The 22,366-nt window shown below is 37.4% G+C and overlaps 1 protein-coding gene across 3 annotated transcripts in view; it reads left to right on the forward strand.

Moving 5' to 3' along the window:
• The window catches only part of ptpro (protein tyrosine phosphatase receptor type O), a 257,646-nt gene that overhangs the window by 134,028 nt on the left and 101,252 nt on the right, over nucleotides 1-22,366 (forward strand). For all 3 annotated transcript variants that reach the window (XM_039769992.1, XM_039769991.1, XM_039769993.1), the window contains exons 8-10: nucleotides 12,696-12,816; nucleotides 13,786-13,979; nucleotides 15,081-15,192. In XM_039769992.1, the coding sequence (XP_039625926.1) occupies nucleotides 12,696-12,816; nucleotides 13,786-13,979; nucleotides 15,081-15,192 (427 nt within the window). The remainder of the gene's footprint in view (nucleotides 1-12,695; nucleotides 12,817-13,785; nucleotides 13,980-15,080; nucleotides 15,193-22,366) is intronic.

A 22,366-nucleotide genomic window follows, 5' to 3' on the forward strand; every position in this document is an offset into this window, starting at 1 on the left:
TTGTCTCATCAGACCAGAGAATTTTGTTTCTCACGGTCTGAGAGTCCTTCAGGTGCCTTTTGGCAAACTCCAGGCGGGCTGCCATGTGCATTTTACTAAGGAGTGGCTTCCATCTGGCCACTCTACCATACAGGCCTGATTGATAGATTGCTGCATAGATGGTTGTCCTTCTGGAAGGTTCTCCTCTCTCCACAGAGGACCTCTGAAATTCTGACAGAGTGACCATCGGGTCACCTCCCTTACTAAGGCCCTTCTCCCCCGATCGCTCTGTTTAGATGGCCGGCCAACTCTACGAAGAGTCCTGGTGGTTTCGAACTTCTTCCACTTACGGATGATGGAGGCCACTGTGCTCATTGGGATCTTCAAAGCAGCAGAAAATTTTCTGTAACCTTCCCCAGATTTGTGCCTCGAGACAATCCTGTCTCGGAGGTCTACAGAAAATTCCTTTGACTTCATACTTGGTTTGTGCTCTGACATTAACTATCAACTGTGGGACCTTATATAGACAGGTGTGTGCCTTTCCAAATCATGTCCAATCAACTGAATTTACCACAGGTGGACTCCAATGAAGCTGCAGAAACATCTCAAGGACAATCAGGAGAAATAGGATGCACCTAAGCTCAATTTTGAGCTTCATGGCAAAGGCTGCGAATACTTATGTACATGTGCTCTCTCAGTTTTTATTTATTTTTAATAAATTTGCAAAAATCTCAAGTAAAGTTTTTTCACATTGTCATTATGGGGTGTAATCCATTTTGGAATAAGGCTGTGACATAATAAAAAGTGGAAAAAGTGATGCGCTGTGAATGTTTTCCGGATGCACTGTATTTCTGCTATAATCCACTCTTCGCTCACTACTGGTACTGTTCCTTCATCTTTTAAAACTGCTGCAATAACCCTAATGCTGAAAAAACCGGGTGCCAATCCGACTAATTTCAGTAATTTTCATCCTATTTCTAATCTACCCTTCATTTCCAAAATTCTTGAAAAAATAGTGGCCATTCAGCTTCATTCTCATTTATCTCAAAATAATCTATATGAACAGTTCCAGTCTGGTTTTCGTCCCCTCCATAGTACAGAAACGGCACTTATCAAAATTACTAACAACCTCCTTATGGCAGCTGATTCTGGTTTAATTACTATTTTTATCCTTCTTGATCTGAGTACAGCCTTTGACACTATTTGTTCCACTACTCATCTCAATAGATTATCTTTGTTTGGCATTACCTATACTCCACTAGATTGGTTCAGATCCTACCTCTCAGGCCACACTCAGTTTGTTCAGCTTAAAACTTTCACATCCCAACCCACCACTGTTACTTCAGGTGTGCCCCAGTGCTCCGTCCTGTGGCCCCTTCTTTTCATTATTTACCTCCTTCCCCTCAGGAATATCTTTCACTAGCAAAATACCCGCTCTTCGCAGCGGCGAAGTACTGCCTTAAAATTTTTATTAAGAAGAAAATTAAACCTTTTTAAACTGAGGGAAAATATACCAATAATTATTTGTTAATGATCTCTTTGTATACCACATTGTGAGTTCGGCCCTCCGGTTGTAATATGACCAAGCTGTGCGCTGAGCTTACAACGTACAGTTGGCCATATGAACAGTAATCTTGTTTCAAATCTCACAGCTTGGATTGCTGCTGTCATAATCGGTTTGAGTTTCATGTTTTTTTTCAATTACGACAGTATTAGTAGGACTTCTGTTGAAGTGACATTCGGCATCTGTCAAGCATTGTAAGTATACAACCGGTTTCATTGATAACTTTACATCCAGCTTTTGAGAGTTTAAACATTCATAAACATCAAACTGTCCACTACTGAAATTGTCACCTGTCAATCTAAGATGTTTAAGAGGCATTGGTGGGTGTCAAAATGTGTAAAATATTTGGCCATTTCGGTACACTTGAAAGCGACAACCGAACAATTCACCAGCAGCCATCAACTCACATGCAGATGCATAGGTGAAGGGCTCAAGCATTTCACTCTTCTAGTGCTCCTGTGTAGTATAATTATCTCCTGTACCGTCATCAGTCCGCACCTTGAACCTGTCCCAGTCATTCAATACATAAGACACAATGTTCCTCAAGAGTGAGCCTGATATGGCCGTGCAATATGTAACACAGAGAATGGAAAAGGCAGGTGCTATCTCCGGGCATGGAAACCACTCGGTTAGTGACAGTTCTTTGATCGATGGTGATTACCTCGATAGACATTTTAATGGGGGTACGGTTGGAATGATAAAAGAAATGGGTACCTGAACAATGCTAAGTAAGTCTAAAATACCTACACAATAACTATAATCGTAATAAATGAACAATAAAACAGCAGAGAAGCCGTGGATTAAATAAAAAGGCTGTAGTTATCAGCAGGGAGACGTGAATCCCGTGGCGAAGCAAGGAATGGAATGTAGAGACTGGAGCGACGGACGGCCTTATATAGGCAGGCAGCCAACAATGTGGGAGGCGTTGGGATTGGGGACCCAACGCCGCCTCACACGGTGACCAAGCTGCAGGCTATGGATGTATATATGTACGTAAGTAGGATTCAGTTAGTGTTGGGAACCCGGGTACCAAATTTCTTGAAGATGGGCCCATAAGTAACAAAGACCGTTGAAAAGTTCAATATGGCGGCTGACAGTGGCATCATACAACCGAAATAGGTACCAAATTTCAGCCTTCTACCTACACGGGTAGTTGGAGAATTAGTGACGTTGGAAAGTTCAATATGGCGGCTGACAGTGGCGTCATACCACTGAAATAAGTATGTACATTGGTTTCAGTTAGCGCAGGGAAGCCGCCTACCAAATTTTGTGAAGATGGGGCCATGAATAAGAAAGTTCAACATGGCGGACGTTGTTGACCGTTATGACCGTTACACGTAGAATTTCGAAATGAAACCTGCTTAACCTTTGTAAGTAAGCTGTAAGGAATGAGGCTGCCAAATTTCAGCCTTCTACCTACACAGGAAGTTGGAGAATTAGTGACATTGGAAAGTTCAATATGGAGGCCTACAGTGGCATCATACCACCGAAATAAGTATGTACATCGGTTTTGGTTAGCGCAGGGAAGCCACCTACCAAATTTCGTGAAGATGGGGCCAGAAATAAGAAAGTTCAACATGGTGAACGTTGTCAACCGTTATGACCATTACATGTAGAATTTCGAAATGAAACCTGCTTAACTTTTGTAAGGAAGCTTTAAGGAATGAGCCTGCCCAATTTCAGCCTTCCACCCACACGGGAAGTTGGAGAATTAGTAATGAGTCAGTCAGTGAGTGAGTCAGTGAGGGCTTTGCCTTTTATTAGTATAGATAAATATAACATTAGCTTCCACTGTTATGCTGATGACACCCAGTTCTATCACACTAACAAACCTACTGTTTCCTTTCCACCCTCCTCGCTTACTGATTGCATAGCAGAAATCAAATCCTGGTTTTCTTGAAATGTTCTTAAATTAAATAGTAATAAAACTGAGGTTCTCCTCATTGGTACAAAATCAACATTATCCAAAACTGATCATTTTTCCTTTGTTATTGATAATTCCTCTGTGTCCCCTTCCCCACAGGTTATTAGTCTGGGTGTCATCCATGATAGTACTTTATCCTTTCAGTCCCAGACCAATAACATCTCCCGGTCTGCATATTTCCACTTGCGTAACATTAATCGTATTCGCCCCTCCCTCACTCACCAAACCACCACTATCCTTTTTCATAGCCTTGTCACTTCTTATCTAGATTGTTGTAATTCCCTTTGCTTTGGTCTTTCTCACAAATCCCTTTATAAGCTTCAACTGGTCCAGAATTCAGCTGCCCGCATCATTACTAGAACCCCCCTCTATTCACCATATCACTCCCATTTTGCAGCAGCTTCACTGGCTTCCAGTTAAGTTCCACATTCTATTCAGAATTCTTCTGTTAACTTTTAAGGGTATCCACAACCTTGCCCCTCCATATCTATCTGACCACCTCCATGTTGCCATTCTCTCCTGTACCCATAGATCCTCTTCCTCTATCCATTTGATTGTTGCCTTCATCCATCTTACCACTATGGGGAGCAGAGCATTCAGTTGCTCTGCTCCCCAGCTCTGGAACTCACTACCATCTGAGCTTAGAAATATTGAATCATTTTCACTTTTCAAATCTAAACTTAAAACTCATTTGTGTATGACTGCTTTTTTCTCTTTGATTACAATTGTTCTGTCTGATTTTAATTTTTGTATTTTAGCTGTGTTTATAATGTGTATTTTGCCTATTGTTCAGTGACTCTGAGTGTTTAGAAAGGCGTCTACAAATAAATAAAATGTTTCATTATTATTATTATTATTATTATTATTATTATTATTATTATTATTATTATTATCTATACTAATAAAAGGCAAAGCCCTCACTCACTCACTCACTCACTCACTCACTCACTCACTCACTCACTGACTCATCACTAATTCTCCAACTTCCCGTGTGGGTGGAAGGCTGAAATTTGGCAGGTTCATTCCTTACAGCTTCCTTACAAAAGTTGGGCAGGTTTTATATCGAAATTCTACGTAATGGTCATAACTGGAAGCTGTTTTTCTCCATTTACTGTAATGGAGATGAGCTTGAACGCAGTGGTGGCAGAGTTTCGTGTGACATCATCACGCCTTCACGTAATCACGCAGTACATAGAAAACCAGGAAGACCTCCAAAAGCGCTGAAGAAAACATGCATTATATAATTGAGAAGGCAGCGAAACAATAAGAAGCGAGCGAGTGACATATACAACCATATTCATGAGTTCTGCTACTTCGGAAACAAAGCACGATGTAAACCTACACTTTAAATTAAGTTCATAGACAGGCTGCGCTGGCGTTTGTAATTTAGTGCCTGCCCATATAAGCCCGTCCGTCAGCGGCAATCCAATAGCAAACTCCCACTAAATATTCACGGGTTAAGGACTGTGCTTATGCAGAGGAAGATGAGATGGTCAGGGTGGTGTTTGACACAAACTCAGCTAAACTGCGAGAGAAAGTTTTAAGTGCCAGGACTAAGGTAACATTAAATACAGCCATGGACATAGCACGAGATGGCACCAGCACAGCTGGGAACCTTCGATGCATGTACACCGAGCGGCTCACGTGAACTGACGAGTGCACAGATAAAAGCAACAGTTCCAAAGAGCTGAACAAAACCGAATTACACAATTGAAAAGGCAGCAAAAATATGAAGCGCCTGATACATACAAGCATATTCATAAATCCAGCTACTGCGAAACAAAGCACACGTGGAAAAAGTCAATGTCCCGCTAAAGGAAGACAGTGTAAAAAAACACCCGTGCATGCAGTGTGTCAGGTCTCAGATAAAGAAGAAGACGAGCTGTTTATTGATGCAGTAAGAAACGAATCGATGAATGAAACCTGTCATCTTTACAACGATTGACAAACACGGAATGTAACTTGAACACAACACATCCTACAAATACGAACCTGATTGAAAGAAATAATGATAATCAAATCCTTGATGACAGCAACACTCAGTAACACTCACAAAACAAATACTGTATATTGACAGTCATGTTACGTTATTTTTAAAATGTTCCCTTTTCTTTTTCTAGCTTTTTAACACACTACTTCTCGCTGCGATACACGGGTATATATATATGTATATATATATCCCGATCTACATACTCGAATAATGGATACTTTATTCGCCATCAATGATTGTTTTGGTAAAGCCATACTCAGTGTATTCATTAGATGAACGGTAAAAAGTAAGAGCGAGGGAGGATGACTTATTGAGGCATGCAGGCTGTAGTGCGTCAACTCTATCTGAATTGCGATCACATTTAAAAATATATATTTTCAAGTTCTATTTAGTCCATATGTGTCAAACTCAAGGGCAGCGGGCCACATCCGCCCGCGTAATTATATCCGCCCGAGATCATTTTATATACTGTATTATTGTTATTAATGGCCCGGTATATGAAGCGCTGGTAACACAATAAACTACAGATCCCATAATGCAGCGCTTCAGCTGCCTTGCCTAACACTTACCGCGTTAATCAAGTCTAGCTTATGATGCTGCAAGTTATTGCGAAGCTAGCTCACACGATGCTGAAGAGAAAAGTTGATTCTGAAAATAGAGCCTTTAAAACCGATGGGAGGCTGAGTATATGTTTACTGAACCCGTGTGTCTCATTTGTGGAGCTAATGTGGCTGTAATTACAGAATTTAATCTAAGACGGCACTATGAGACAAAACATCAGGGTAACCTGAATGCAATGCAGAAGATACAGAAAGCAGAAGAATTAAATAAGAATCTGACACTTCAGCGGACGTTTTACCCGTGCACAATCACAAAGTGATTTCAAGTGAAGCTGCTTTTATGGGAGACACAAATGCACCAGTGCAATTTGCCCCACTTTCCCTGTTGCCAAGTAATGTTAAACCAAGTCGTCACTACGGTGTTCCCAAATCGCACTTTGCTGATAAACTGAGCGCACTGAGTTTGCACGGCGCTTTGGTGACTTTGAAGAACAAAAAGTCCGTCTACATGCGGCTCGAACCTTGTGCATGTTTGGTAGCACATATCTGTGTGAGAAGCTCTTCTCAGTGATAAAGACTAACAAAACAACACACAGGAGTGGCCTCACTGATGAGCACCTGCAATCCATCCTGAGAATCTCCACAACACAGAACCTCACACCAAACAGAAACGAACCTGTGGCCAAAAAAAGATGCCAGGGGTCCAGCTCTAAAATGACATATGAGCAAAGACAACTGAATGATTTGATTTGTTATTGCTGAAAGGAACACATTTTATTTATATTTCTAGGTTTTGTTATGCAGCATGTTCATATTTGAATTTGTATAATTTTGACAGGATATATTTTTATGGAGAGCAAAATATTATAAGTTGTTTAAGGTTTGAGTTGATTTATTCACGAATAATATTCCTGTCTGTTTTTACCATTCCTACCAAAGATATTTCTGTCGACTAAATAAAAATTCCTTCTATTTAAAATTTAAATAGAACTTGAACAAATACGATAGTTCATAATATCCACGCAGACTTGCACGTAAGAGCGGGAGTTATCCGTTTTAACAAGCAGCGTATTGCACTGATACGAAATAGCTGTGTGTGTATATATGTAGATATGTATGTATATGTATATATATGTTTATATATGTGTGTGTGTATGTATTATATATATATATATATATATGTATTTGTGTGTATATATGTGTGTGTGTATGTATGTATGTATGTGTGTATGTATATGTACAGTATGTGTATATATGTATGTATATATGTGTGTGTGTATATATGTGTATATGTATAGATATGTATATATATATGTTTATGTGTGTCATATATATATGACAGCAACACTCATCACTCACAACAGTGACAAAACAATTACATTGACAATCATGTTACGTTATTTTCAAAATGTTTCCTTTTCTTTTTCATTGCTTCTTTAACACACTACTTCTCCGCTGCGAAGCACGGGTATTTTGCTAGTTATTATATATGTTCCACATTGATCATATCCTTTTGTTGCTTCCTTATAGAGTTCCAGCATGTTGGTAAATCATAACCTCCCTCTTCTTAACCCCATGCTGACTGTTCAGTAAAACTCCTGTTCTTGGCATTTGTTGCTCATTCTTCTCCTTACTAGTATATTCCTTTAATTTACCTGTGATCCACATTAAGCTTACTGCCCTATAATTGCTTGTGTAATTGTGGTCAACCTTTTTACATAACTGGATTAATATTTAATATTTGGCAGTGCTTCAGAATTTCCCCAGTGCACATTGACTTCCTAAAAATATATGTCAAGAGTTTATATGTGTACTCGCTAACCTCTTTAACAAATTGAGGATAAATATTGCCTGGTCCTGGTGATTTGTTTGATTTCAGCCTATTTAATCTGAGCAGTACTTCTTAACAACTTCCAAATCACTTAGTACCTCTTTAGTAGTCCATTTTGCCTCTAGTAGCTTATTTACTTCTTCACATTTGAAGACCTCAGAAAAATGAAAATTTAAAGCATCTACTATTTCACTGTCTGTATCTTTTAATTTCCTTTTACTACTCCTTATGCAGTATGCCACCTCCTTGACTGTTGTTTTACTACTAAAATACTGAAAGAATCTCTTGGGATCATTTTCCACTCTATCTGCTATATTCCTGTCTTAACTGCCCTTTTACCTCCTCAATATTCTTCTTTATAGTTACCCTCATGCTCTCAAATGCCCTACAATTCACATCGGAATTATTAATCTTGTACAACTTATACAGCTGTTTTTTCAGCTCTTTATTAACCCACTGCAGAGTTTTTTTATTTCATACTTAGTCCAAATTTAGATATGTACCTGTGCTGCATTATACACAAAATATTTTTTAAATTGTTCCACAGCTCCTTAACTGTATTAACACTTAGAAGCTTATCCCAGTCTATCTTATTTAGATTGCATCTGATCAAAATTTGACCTTCCAAAGTTAAACCTAACAGCTTTATCCTTTGTATCTGCACCATTCCAAAACACTGAGAACTGTATTATATTATGGACACTTAACCCTAGTGGATCAGTCACCTCTACATCCTCAGTTTTGTCCAGATTTTTACAAAATACAAAATCGAGAAAGGCATCCCCCTGTGTAGGTGCTTTAACAAACTGTGTTAAAAACAGTCATTGATTACTTCTAAAAACTGCTCTTGTACTCTGCTGTTTGCTAGGTTATCCCAGTTAATATTTGAGTATGTACAGTTGTAAAACTTACCTGTCCTAAACTTTCTGCCCTAGTTTATACAATTCTCAACTAACCTACTTATGCGTCTCTCTAACACATTATTGCCCCTCCAGTTCAGATGTAACCTGTTGTAAGGAACCAAATCCTGTCCGTTCCAAAAGGAGTCCTAATGTCCCATAAACCCATACTTTTTTTCCCTACACCAAGATTTGAGCCACGCGTTAAGCCTTCTAATCTCCTCAGTCTTACCTGGACTGGCACATGCACACATGGCACAAGCAGATCTTTGCAGAAGAGTACCATGTCAGTTCTGCTTCTCAGACTGACTCTTTAAATTTAGATTGCAGAACTGACAGAATACCCTTATGTAGGTTATTTGTTCCAACATGGACAATGACAACTGGATCCACTCCCATTCCAGCCAAGAGCCTATCAACCCTTCCAGTGAGGTTTCCCACCTATGCACCCAGAAGTCAACATGCCGTGTGAGCTTCTCTGTCTCTGGAACAAACCTGTGCTTTAATCCTCCTAATGACTGAGTCCCCAGCTATCGCTACCTCTCTGTTTCTGGGAATTGTTTTTGTAGTGGCCTATTGGGGCTCCTCATGCCTGCCTACCACCTCAGAATCTTCAGAGACAGCATGCAGCTCTACAAGGACCTGAAAACAGTTCGACACTTCCAGTCCTGGAGTTGATGTCACCCTTTACCTTGCTCCTTGTGACTGTGATCTACTTATGTCTACCTTTCTTGTCTGGAGTCTCCTCCCATGCCACCTTAGAGGTGTACACTATCTTTTTATAGGACACCTGGGCCAGGTCTGCCGATTCTGTACTACAACACAGGCCAGCTAACTCCTCTTCCAGTACAGTAACCCTGAGCTTGAGGTGCTGGATCAGCTGCCATTTCCTGCAGATTTAGCCCACATAGATGACTGGTTCCTCCAAGCCATCCTGTAAAAAGTCCAATATTTAAGTTTTTTTTTTTTAAATTAAAATGAAATTATTTAACTTATATAGTAATACTGAAAATTTACACCAAAAATAGATTAAAGGACTGCTACAGTTATTTTACTCCTTCTGACGCATTACGCTCCTCTGATATTCTCCCCCTCGACAGCCTGCTATTTGTCCTTCTGTGGGGTTCATTTTACTTTTCTCTGTCTTTTCTGCTAACTTTGCAACCTTCTTATTCCTTCCTTCAAAGCTCTCTACTCGCACTGTTTGTATTTCTCTGTAGAAATTAACCCTTTCATTGTCACCCTCTTAACTGCTCTACTTTCCTGACTGCTAAGAGCTGTTCAATTTAGAAAAACTTTCTTACTGAATTTCCACTGCTAATTAATTTCTTACTGTCTTGTCTACTTCAACATTTTCTTGTGCTTAATCAGCACCTTAACACTAGGTACCTTCCTATATCCCACTGAACTCCTCTCTTTATTGCTGTGAAGTCAACCGCTGCATTTTTTTCCGTAATCAAGGAATCATTGTTTCTGTTACTTATAAGTATTCGATGCTACAACGCCGACTATTTATTTACCAAGAGTTTGGTGTCAGCCACTGCTGCTTATTGCCCTGCATCACTGACACTAGTTAGTATATAAATAACCAGAACAAGTACATGTAACTTTTCCAAACACTCCCTACAAAACAAAAAAACAAAACAACTGCTGTTGCTCCTATGTATGGAAAAAAAGCAAAATATCCTTCTAAAGGGAAAATAAGCTGCTTAAAAAAATGTGTAAATTCCTGCACGGCTCCTTACCGGCAACCAAAACAGTTCCTGGGGTCATTCCGACAAAAAATCTCTAAATGATGTGTTGCTTATACAGTAATTATAATAAATGAAAGTCTCATAATATAAACCAAATTACTTCAGGTTTTTTGTTCTTGTGTATAGTTTTTGTTTTAGTTTTTTTTTTTTCTTTTAAGACAGTTTTGACTGTTTGAGTCCATGTCATATTTGCGTGTTCTCCCTATGTGTCTTTATTAACTTTTATCCAGGTGCTCCTGTTATTCTCCCACATTCCAAAAGACATAACATTTCAGTTACCTGGCAATTTCAAATTGGCTCCAGTGTGCTTGTGGGTATCTGTGAGGTGATCGTGTGATGGACTAACACCAAGTTCAGGGTTGTTTCTCCCTTTTGCTTAGGGCTGTCAAAATAGACTCCATCCCTCCATGGGCCTGAATTGGATGAAACAGGCTTAAATTACAAATGTTATGCTTCAGAGGCCAGTGGTTTCTGCAAATACTTTGATATTTGCCTAAATGTAGTGCTTTATTGGAGATCAACATTTCCATGTCATATTGAGCAGTGTTTGTACCTCATTTTTGGTCACATGCATTTGTTGGTTCGTTTTGCTTAAAAAGCAAGTATTGTACAAAAATATAAACACATAAAATGGTCCTTTGAAAATGGAGTACAGAACAATAAAGCTGTTTCTGTAGGAAACAGAATGAAAACAGGCTACGGTTAACTACTGTTCACTATATCCTCATGGTGAAGCTCTCAGATCATAACTACTTTGAAAATGAGATTCCCCCCTCCAATTTAAAGGGTTGGTCATGACAGGCATTTTTTAATAGAACTTAAACTGTTTCTTTAACATGGTTTTGATCATGCATATGACACAAGTGAATTTTGAGTGCCACAACAAAGCCTTTCCTGTAGAGGTGTTTTTTTTTTCCTCTTTTTTTCACCATAAAAAAGAAGAACTACCTGAGTTAATGTTTATGAGCAAGGCACCACATAAGGCATGAAAGTGGATTGTTACATTTAACGATTTCTCTTTTAAATGTATTTGTACAGATTTCTTGCATGCTAACTAATACATTATTAATTATATGTATTAATATTTTACTAAATCTTATTTTTCATATTTCTTTGTTGATGAGCTCCTATTGAAAAATTTATTGGTAATAGAATGTATAGTGCGCATGCCAAAACAACTGAAGTAACAACTTAAAAGTGGCCTTTGATGATACCATTTTAACAAAGTTTACTATCCACCGTCAGTCACAGTGCATCCCAGTTAAATGGCAATAACATGTAATACACCTGCAACCTTAAACAAAGACTTCATGACATCACTGTGTGTGATGAAGTATTGGGCAAGTAGTTGCGAATGCATGTTTAGTGATGGATACAACAGCATTTTGCATGGAGCACGCGTTAAATGAAAAGAGAAGCAACATGCAAAGATGCGAAAACACAAGGAGATCTGTTGCAATCACACCTTTGTACACATGCACCAAGTCAGAAGAAGCAATTGAATTCCATGGGGCACAGATATCTTCATAACAGGGGACATACATGAAGGACAGGTGAATTTCAAATGCTTTACATGTCTTCTTTAGTTTTGATGAATTTTTACGTCATATTCAGCCTTTTGTTGTTTGTAGCCTCTCCATGAAATTCACCATTTGGAATACACAGCCACCAAATCAGCCATGCTTTGTAGTTAGAATATTTTTGTGCACACAAAGTCTGCCATCACTTTTGTCACACGTCCCTTGTGCTCAGCATGGGGATGAATCAGGTATAAACCAGCCTTTAGTAGAATGTGGCTCATGGGAATCCACCCAAACCCTTCCCCAAGTACTGATACATAAGTTAGTGGCACACCTGCTTAAAATTAAAAAGAAAAGTGTCCTTTTGTATCTGTTACAATATAATTAGTTTAAAGTTTCAACGATTTCATTTTCCACTGGTGATTTAAATAGAAATTATAATCACCAAAGACTATTTTGGTCGCATTTACTATCATTTTAGTCACAATCTGGGACCCAGCAATTCTTTATTTTATTAAGCAGTGTTTAAACTTGTTGCATTAATTGTTAAGTTCCACATTAATGGGGCCAGAAATTAACTTGTTCTTCATTCGTAATATTTTTGGCAATTTTTCAATAGTAACATTCCATTCTTTGTTTCTTTCTTAACACTGCTAATCATATATGTTTTGTAGGTAAATTCCACCAGCCGTATAATTGAAAATCTGACTCCGGGAGCTCAGTACCAGGTTGTTGTCTTCTACAAAAATGGACCTTTGATCGGCCCTCCTTCAAAAACAGTTATATTTGGCATTGGTAAGCTTTTAAATATGTAGACATGGTTATTTAACTATATTTAACAATATTTTATTAGGTTATAAACAGTAGTATAAAGCATAAGAAAAGCTGATTATCAGCCAGGTTACTGCTTGTCTGTTGTACTTTTATTTAGACCCAATTAAGGGATGACTGCAGGCTTTAATTCAGGTCATGCTTTCTTTGCTTCTTCAATTCTCCCAAAGAGTGTGACTCAGTTTTGTGAGATATTTATATTATCAAATGTCATTGCCCTGTGTGAATTTAAAAAGTAGATGGTTACTACATAAAATTATATCTTTTTTTTTGCATTTCATTAAAAAATTACTTTTTTGTGAGCAGTACTATTGCTTAAATTCTTTTGGGCATTTACTTTAAAATGAATGTTAGTCACGTTTAACAATCACCTGACACAAGTGTAAATTACAGTGTGTCATAAACAGGAGTTGTCAATTCACCTCCATTCACACCTGCGTACGTTTCATTGCATTGAAAGCAATTGTGACAGAAATATGTGAGAAAATAAAAAATGAAAACATATAGTGAGTCCAAAGTTTCCAAATTAAATAACAAAAAAAACAACAAAATAGCAAAATATTTGGTTAAGCTAGGAATCCAGTTACCGTCAGGAATCACCCTATTACTGTATTAATGAATTTGTAGGAATGAAAACACTAGGCACAGTGGTACTCTCAGGCTGGGGTCTCTGAACTAAAATGTCTGGTGTTCTTCTATAATTTTAGTAAATTCACATTTAAATATAGATCACAGCTTAGGAAGTGTCAAGGAAAATCTGTGCAATTTTTGCAATGGAGGAATATTGAAAGATTTAAAAGAAGTGTTTTTGCACTGGAGCAGACATGTAAATAAAGAAATAGGTAAAGACAAATCCTTCTCTCTGTCAATAAAATGAAATGAAGTATAGAATGAATAGCTTCAAACAGTTAAACTGCTTTAATCTGTTTTCAGAGCCTACTGGAGTCAGAGACTTGATGCTTTACGCCATGGAGCCAAGACTGGTGATTCTCAGCTGGAGTCGGCCTCGCAATGTGGCCTTTCGCAAATATGTAGTGGATATGTTTTACCTAAACCCTTTCACTTTGTCTGCAGAGTGGAGAACATATTATGAAATTGCTGGAACAGTTTCATTGACATCTTCTATAGTAAGACAAGATTAAATTATGTACATGAAAATTCTAAAATTTACATTCAACATATGTATTTTTACAATATTCACTGTTTCTTGTAAAGTACACTTACACTTAGAAACCCTTAGAAACTTAAAGTTTTTGCCCTAAAATTTGAATATCACTTTTTGGCAGCATTAAAAACAATGACCTACTCCATCTCAATTTTTCTAATTTTTACTCTGCCAAGCCTTTGTTACCTTTTAACTTGAAAAGTGTGATTTACTTTTCAGCACTGCTCTTGCATGAAATACTGCAACAACTCACTGAACCACACTAGCTCGTCATCAACACGCTAATAAAAAATCACATTCAGTATAAATAATGGAAATAACTGACATTTAAAACTTAATCTTTTATTCATTTTATTAATTTTCTGAACTCTTGTTTCCCAGCAGCCTTGAGAATGAGACTGAAAACCCTGAATAGGACCCCAGTTTATTTTAAAGCATAACCACACATTCCCATAAAAGAAAATTCAATATGGAGTCATGTTTAATGCAGCATGCATGTCTGTGGGAGCAAGCTGGTAAACGAGAGAAAATCCTTTAACACAGCGAAACTGTGAAGACTCCTCATAGTTAGTACCCACACAAATATTTGAGCCCAAAACTGTGTCTGCTAACCATTGCTCCACATATGCATTTTCACATCTCCATCATAATTACTTTACTTTCATACTTGCAGGTTAAAAAGAGCATAATTTAATGCTGAGTAACATTTTAAAAGATGTAAGATTTCCAAAAAGAAAAGGGGAACATACAATGGATTTTTTATCAAAATGTTTGTATTTAAAAAAGACACCACTCCCTTAGTTTGTTTTTTGGGGGGTTTTAAGATGGGTAAAAAACAATTTATCACTGTAAAAACCTGTACTCTGTCCATGGTTACTGCCTTAACAATACTATGGTGGTTGGCTCTGGTCCCTATTTCTCTGACCTGAGAAATGGATGGATTAATAGAGAGAAATGGAAAACTGTAGTTCTTAGATATGTGATATCATTAGTAATAATGTCAAAATCTCAATATTTACTGAATGTTAGTTTGCATTTACTTTGTTTGTTGTTTTATTTTCAGAGAATAAATTATCTATTGCCAGCCTGGTACTACAATTTCCGTGTTACTATGGTAACTTGGGGTGAACCACCATTGAGTTGTTGCAACAATTCCACAGTGAGCTTCATCACAGGTAATACTTGTAGACAGTGTTGGTTTGATGCTCTTCTAACAAGAAATGTTTTAAAAGGATTAAATAGTTTGTCTAGATTCTCTGTTATAAGAACTTTACACTTGTTTAAAAGTTAGTCAGGCATGCTGATGAAGATTTCTTTTAGTGGATCATTTTCTGATTGGGTTTTTCAATATTTCACTCCAAGCTCGACCCAGCTTTGTCTTACCAATTGATCATTGCTCCTTACTTTGAATTTCAATTACATTCTACAAATGATTCCCTAATAGCTAAATGATAATCATCATTTTTTGTCAGGTCACCATTAATTTTTTATGCAGTTCTAACAGGTCCAATGTTCTCTTACCTTCTGATTTACAGTATAAATAAAGACAATATACATAAATAAAGCCTGTTATAATACAGTGTGTACATATGAAACAAAGTAATAGAGAAAACATTTAAAATAAATAAAGTAAACAGCATGAGTTAAAGTTGCTAAAACCAAAATCTTTTTAACCTAGAAGTGGTGATATGCCAGAGCCATTTTTTAAAATGTTTTCTGAAAATAGTTATAGCCATATAGCAACAGCAGAGAGGAACACAAATCTCTAGGAAGCTAGAATTTTGAGATCTTAGTCTTCATTAGTTCCAGAATACAAAGTTTTGTTGACAATGGGAAAATGACCAACTAGTTCCTCCTGGGGATTCTATGTTTGTATTATCTATGTCACTACCAGTCATAAAGTCACAGAGCAGTGAAGTTGAAACCTTTTTTTAAAATTTCATATCTATCATCTGTTTTATTTATCACAAAACCTTTGCTTTACCAAGCCTTAAACAAACTGTGAAGGTTCTGTATCTTTAAAACCTGCTGACTGAAAACTACCTTACCACAGTGCATCCTAAGTAGGTCAGATATAATACACGGTACGTGTTATACCACAGATCGACTCAGTGAGTTTATGGTTAGACTAACTAACTTAAACTGATCTGATTGTTTTCTAAACAAGCTATCACAAGAAACTTAGAAGCATTAGCAAGCTGTGTGCTAAAGGCATTATTGTGCTATGCACTTGTGGCAGTAATATTTTGGTTGAATATTTCAAGGGTTCTTAAAACATAAAAATCTTATATGTTATATATTAAGCCCATTGGATTTGCATCCAATTGTTTATATTGTTTCCCCCCCATCTAAAGCTTTTTTCAGGAATTTTACTTTTTTAATTAAATGTATTAATTAAAGCCTGACTCATACTATAAAAACATTTTAGTTTGTTTTTACATAGCATACTTTATTTTAAATAACTCAGAACTCTGTACTTAGTTTCAAACATAATATACAGTTCAAACACAAAAAATGTCAATAAAAACAAGAAAGAACTCAGACTGTTAATATTGTAATGTATATGAATACATTTAAAGACTTTTTTGTCATTCTTAAAGAAATATTCGTGTTAAATAATATTATACATTCCCTACTAAAGTAAGTTACTGAGTGGTACAGCATATTACCTGACAACAATATACATATTGTATTAAAAAAATCAAATATGACCTACATGCCAAGAGAACTTTCAACAAATTAACCAATAAAATACCTTTTAACCTCACTTCACGTAGACTATTAGTGAATACAGTTACACAGTGACTTAAACAGCCTTTCGAGGTCAGGGATTTTTGAAACATTCTAGATCTTCAACATTTCATATATCCTGGATGTTCTAGACTTTTTTGTCCTACTTATTCAGTTCTGAGCACAGGCTTTCATTCAAAGCTGGAGGCTGAGATTGCCATTGTAAAACTTTGTTTCATTGAATAATTTGTGTTGATTTTTATTGAGTTTAAAGTCATTGTCAAGTTGGAAGGTCTACCTCTGGTGAATTTCTGGCAGTGGCATCCATGTTTTTGGGTAATATCTTGATAGTTAATATAGTTCAAGTTGCCATCAATCTTAACAATGGCCCAAGGACAAAGGGCAGAAAATGAGCTTTCATCAAAAATCTACATATATTTCACATTTGATTCTTTTCTTTTCTATGCTTTAGTATTCCAACGCTAATGGCTTGATTAGCCAAAGAGTTCATTTTTGGTCTCAAATGAGCTTAGTATGCCATTTTCTTTAATATCACAATAGTGTTTACCACTTTGTTTGGAAAGATTTCTTGGTTATTGTTATGGTGTGTTTTCATTAAAAATAGCTGATCTAATACTTCTGTTAGCTACTGTAGATTTTTTTTAACTTTTCTTTTGAATTAGTTATCTCCAATAAATATATGTAATTGTTCCCATTTTTAAAAGTTAAAACATAATTTTTTTTTGTTCATCATTCTGAAGGATGAGAGTAATTCTGGAGTGCACTATGTATGGGCATGTCTATTTATGCTTCCAGTAAGTACATACATAGTAGTGCATGGCACACTGTGCACATGCAAAAACAGAGCTGGAGCTACAGTCGGAAATGCTTCACTACCCAGGCCAATCAATTCATGAGGTTTAGATGAATAAGTTCTCTGACTGTGAATTTCCCTTTGGGGATTAATAAAGTATCTGTCTATCTATCTATCTATCTATCTAGTTTTATTGCCGGCAAGTGGTGTTCATTTGCTCACAGCAGCTAACATTTGCCCTGTACTTAGGGACAAACCCCCAAAACACTGTGTTCTCTGTATTATCATGATATTTCCCTCTATGTACCCTTTACCTATTTTCTTCAGGGATAAAAGTACTCATCATTTTCATTACTGGGTTGGTCTACTGTCGCACCTTAAGATTAACACACACACACATGCATAGATATACGTATTGTGGGACGTGGCCCAGACACAGACAGGCAGACATCATATTCAGCACCAACCACCACACGTTTATTTACAAGTCTACTAGTTACAATTGTGCACACAACCCACAAAAAGTCCAGGCCACTCTATCCAATGCCTCCTCTTTGTCTCTGACCGCCTCCACTCCTCTCCTCGCGAGCTCTGTCCTCTTCCACCTGACTCCAGCCATCGAATGGAGGAAGGCGGCCCCTTTTATAATCACTCGGATGTGCTCCAGGTGCCTCCCGACAATCTTTCACCGGCACTCCCCAGTGTGGCGGAAGTACCGGTTCTGCACCTGGAAGCACTCCGAGGGTCCCTGATCCTCTTCCCCCCACAACTTCCGGGTGTGGTGGAATTGCTGAGGTCCAGGGCTCTGTAGGCATTGGGGTGCCCCCTGGCAGTGACCACGGGCCCCTACAGGGCTGAGCTTCAAAGTTCTGTACCCGTGGTCCCCACAGCCACCAGGGTGGTTGTCCCCATGTGGTCTGGAGGAGGCATAAGCCCTCCTCCGGTCCTCCGGGGTGTCCCGGCTGGGTACTACCCCCAGCCACCTGTGACACTATACACACAGACTCTAACCACAAAAGTACCATATGAAAGACATATAAACATGCATGTTATTTCCTAGCACTTTAACCCACACAAGTACTGTATGAATAACACATGTACAGTCTGCTTTCCCTAGTACTCCAAGAGACTTACTTATCATATGCAGGAACAACACATGATGTCTTAGATATATCTCAGACCTAAATATAACTTTTGGTCTACAACAGTGGTTCTCAACGTGTGTGGGGGGGGGTGAGAAGATGTGAAAAAAAGAAAACAAGAATCAAAAATATGAAAAAAAATCATCTGTTGAAACCAAAACAAATTAACTTAAACTACATTCTGATACTAGAACAATAAATATAGAGTTAGATAAATGTCGAAAAAAGTTAAGTAGGTATAATAAAATATGCATGTACATTTCAAAAAAATGTTGGGGGGGGTGCGATTAAAACTGTTATGAAAACTCGGGTGGCAAATACTTAAAGGGTGAGAAAAGCTGGTCTACAAGAATATATTCGAACATACAAAGGCTCAACATCGTTGGCTATAGGCCATTATTCAACAAGTGAATGTTTTACTTTAGTGTTGATTTTCATCACACTAGCCTTTTTGTATGATGTATATGGGAGTGTGCAGTTGCCTGTATATTTACTAAAAAGTATTGAAAAGTGTATGATCGTAATATTCATTTACAGAAAAGCATTGACTCGTGTGCATGTGCAAGTACCCCTCACTACTGGTGTCAGAATTAGCGGATTTATTTGGTCATTTAAGCCATCAGTTAGCTTTCCTTTCTGGAAAGCCTCATCATTTACCATTGACTTATACTGTGGATTTCATTGGAAATAGCTGACTGTCACTCATGAATATCCCGCTAGTTCTCCAAGACTGGCAACTTTCACCAAACTTCACTTAAAAGGTCCATAAATTAAAACATGCCACATATTACTTTGGAAGGTACAGATAAATAGAGCCATGGTTGATTTGTCATGCTTCCCATTCAGTCAGAAATGTCAGCCTTATTTCATTCAGGTATTGTTTCAATCAATCCTATCAATTGAACAAACTAATCTAATTCAGAACTGTGACTTTTAAATATTTATGAGTTGTTTAATGTTTGATATTAGTTGTATCTTGTGTTATTAATGCTATTTTTGCTTTTATTCCTGTTGTATTCCTTTTAATATTTGTGAAACACTTTTAGGTTCTATTATTATTATTATTATTTTTGTTATTATTACACAGTGCCATGAGATCAGGTTTGATTGCTAACCTGGTAAGTGTCTGTATGGAGTTTGCATGATCTCCCCATTTGTATGTGGACTGAGTGTACATAACTGCAGATATTGTTTATAGCTGGATGTTTGAAGTATGTCATGACGTATTCTCAGTTGCCAAAATCTCTTTATTCCTACATTCCAGTAACCTCATAAAATGTAATAGTAATATTCCAATAGACTTTTCAATAGTTAAGGTTTTTGTGTAGAAAGTATAAACTATTTTCCCCACAACTAGCTACTTTTATTCCTTATACATAGTAAGGATGGGATGTTTTCTGTGTTGATTTTCATCCATTGTAGAAATGTAGTTTTGTTTAGGGTTCCCCCAACAGTGCTGTTCAAATTATTAGTTTCAGCTTGTTTCTGAGATTTAGCTTTATTTTCAGAAAGGGATGACAGGATGGCTGGAACTGGGCTGAGGTGCCAGGTTTCCATATGTGAGCAACTGGAACAGTGAAAACAACAAGGGCCCTTTATAATATACAATAACCAGTTACTACTGTAAAACATTCTCAGTTGCAGGGGCATCGAATTAATTTTTATTGATGACTGTTTTATCATGTATTGTCCTATTGCGACCTTATTTTCCCCGTTTATACTCATTATAAATGTCTAAAATCCCATACATTTACCACTATGTGATAATGTACTTTAGTGCTCGAAACCCTCAATACCCTTCTATATCTGTAACCTCTGGGAATTAGATAGTGTAAAGAACCAGGCAGAAGTTAAGTTACACATTTAATTATGAATTACTGAAAAAAAAAGGAGGAGGCAGAATTCTATGTGGATATTGGTACCATTGCCTTACCGCCTAATTAGAAGTGCATCTTGCATTCATGGGAGGCTCTCAGCTTATCTTTAGCCTAGTTAGCTTTGCTACCACATGATTTTTACATGGAGTATTGAAACAGGCCAGTCTCAATATGGCTGCCAAGATAATGTTGTCTTCATCATTGGCGTGTTAAAAATTCTGAAAATGCTTAACTTGACTCAGCGCTAGTGTCACCCCGCTAAACAAAAGAGAAACAATTCTTTACATATTAATTTATTTATAAAAAAAAAACCCAATCATGTGTGGTGCTTTGTATTATAAATATAAAACAAAAATCAGTGACTTACAATAGAAAAATGATATGCACACTGATAATTGGGCTTAAAATAGTGCACTAAAATATTACCCTACTTTTAATAGTAATTTTGAATTGACCTGAAAAAATATGAAACACGTTACATTTGATTTGACATCAATTAATGATTTTTGTTGCTGAGTTTTAATAGATAAGTCTGAAATTAAATGTAGGTACTTTGTGCACTTCAAGCTCAAGCAAGCAGTTGAGAGAGATGTAAAACAGCACACACTTAGAAATGAAGAGTACTTGTCCTTTGCAGAAGTGTAACCATGGAGAGAAAACAATGTCAGCACTTGACTTTGCAGAGTTTTATTAAGAGAGTATACCAAAATAGTCTTTGAGGTTAATAACTTCCTTAAATCTACAGCAGTGTTGTTTACAGAACCTCTGAATCACACAATGAAAAACATTATGGGGTAACCCTTATCTTGTACATATCCCATCCATCCATTTTCCAACCCGCTGAATCCGAACACAGGGTCATGGGGGTCTGCTGGAGCCAATCCCAGCCAACACAGGGCACAAGGCAGGAACCAATCCCGGGCAGGGTGCCAACACACCGCAGTGTACATATCCCATATTTACGTGAAAATATCACAAACGTAGTACAGTATATACGGGATATGTACAAGATAAGGTTTATACCATACTTTTTTTTTTCATTGTACGGTTCAGAGCTTCTGTAGTTGTTGAACTGGCTCCAGGCACAAAATAATTCAATGCACTTAATACAAGCAACGAATGTAAAAGCTGATTTCCCACAAACGGTGATAAGTGCACTCATTTTGGAGACTGCAGTTGCAGATCTCGCTCTTGCGCCATGAAAACGAGCTTCCAGTGCAGCATTTAGAAGTCAACTGAACTGTGCAGCTGCCGTGATGAAAGATGACCTGTTGATATGGATGATGAGAATCCATTTTAAGCTTTGGGTGGTGCAGAGTGTCATATTTCTTATATTTTTGTATCTTAGAAATTATCTTATATCTTTGGTAACTTGGGTCTTGGTGAACACTGGTGTGTCAGCCAAATTATTGCGGTGTGTCACCTTTGAAATGCGTGTCATTGGATCACCATCAATGGTTTAAGGCCTTGCCCACAGGCAATGGCTGATAGGCTTTAGGTCCAAATACAGTCACGCTTTCCATGCTGGTCTGATACATACTTCATACCCCTCATAATAAATTCCTAATCCTGAGCCAGTCCTAAAGACTGGAGATTGGTTAGGTAAACAACAAAGTACTGCTGTTCTCATCAATGAAGTAAAACATGCCTCCTGAAACACTACTTAATATTACATTTGTTTTAACTAATTTACAAATAAAGACATAACAAAATATTTACCAACGTATATGCTATTAATCTGTCCAGCACATTGACCAAAAATAACACTTTATATAACATGTGAGGA

This window comes from Polypterus senegalus, chromosome 11 (assembly GCF_016835505.1).
Source record: "Polypterus senegalus isolate Bchr_013 chromosome 11, ASM1683550v1, whole genome shotgun sequence".
In the NCBI taxonomy this organism is placed as follows: Eukaryota; Metazoa; Chordata; class Cladistia; order Polypteriformes; family Polypteridae; genus Polypterus; species Polypterus senegalus.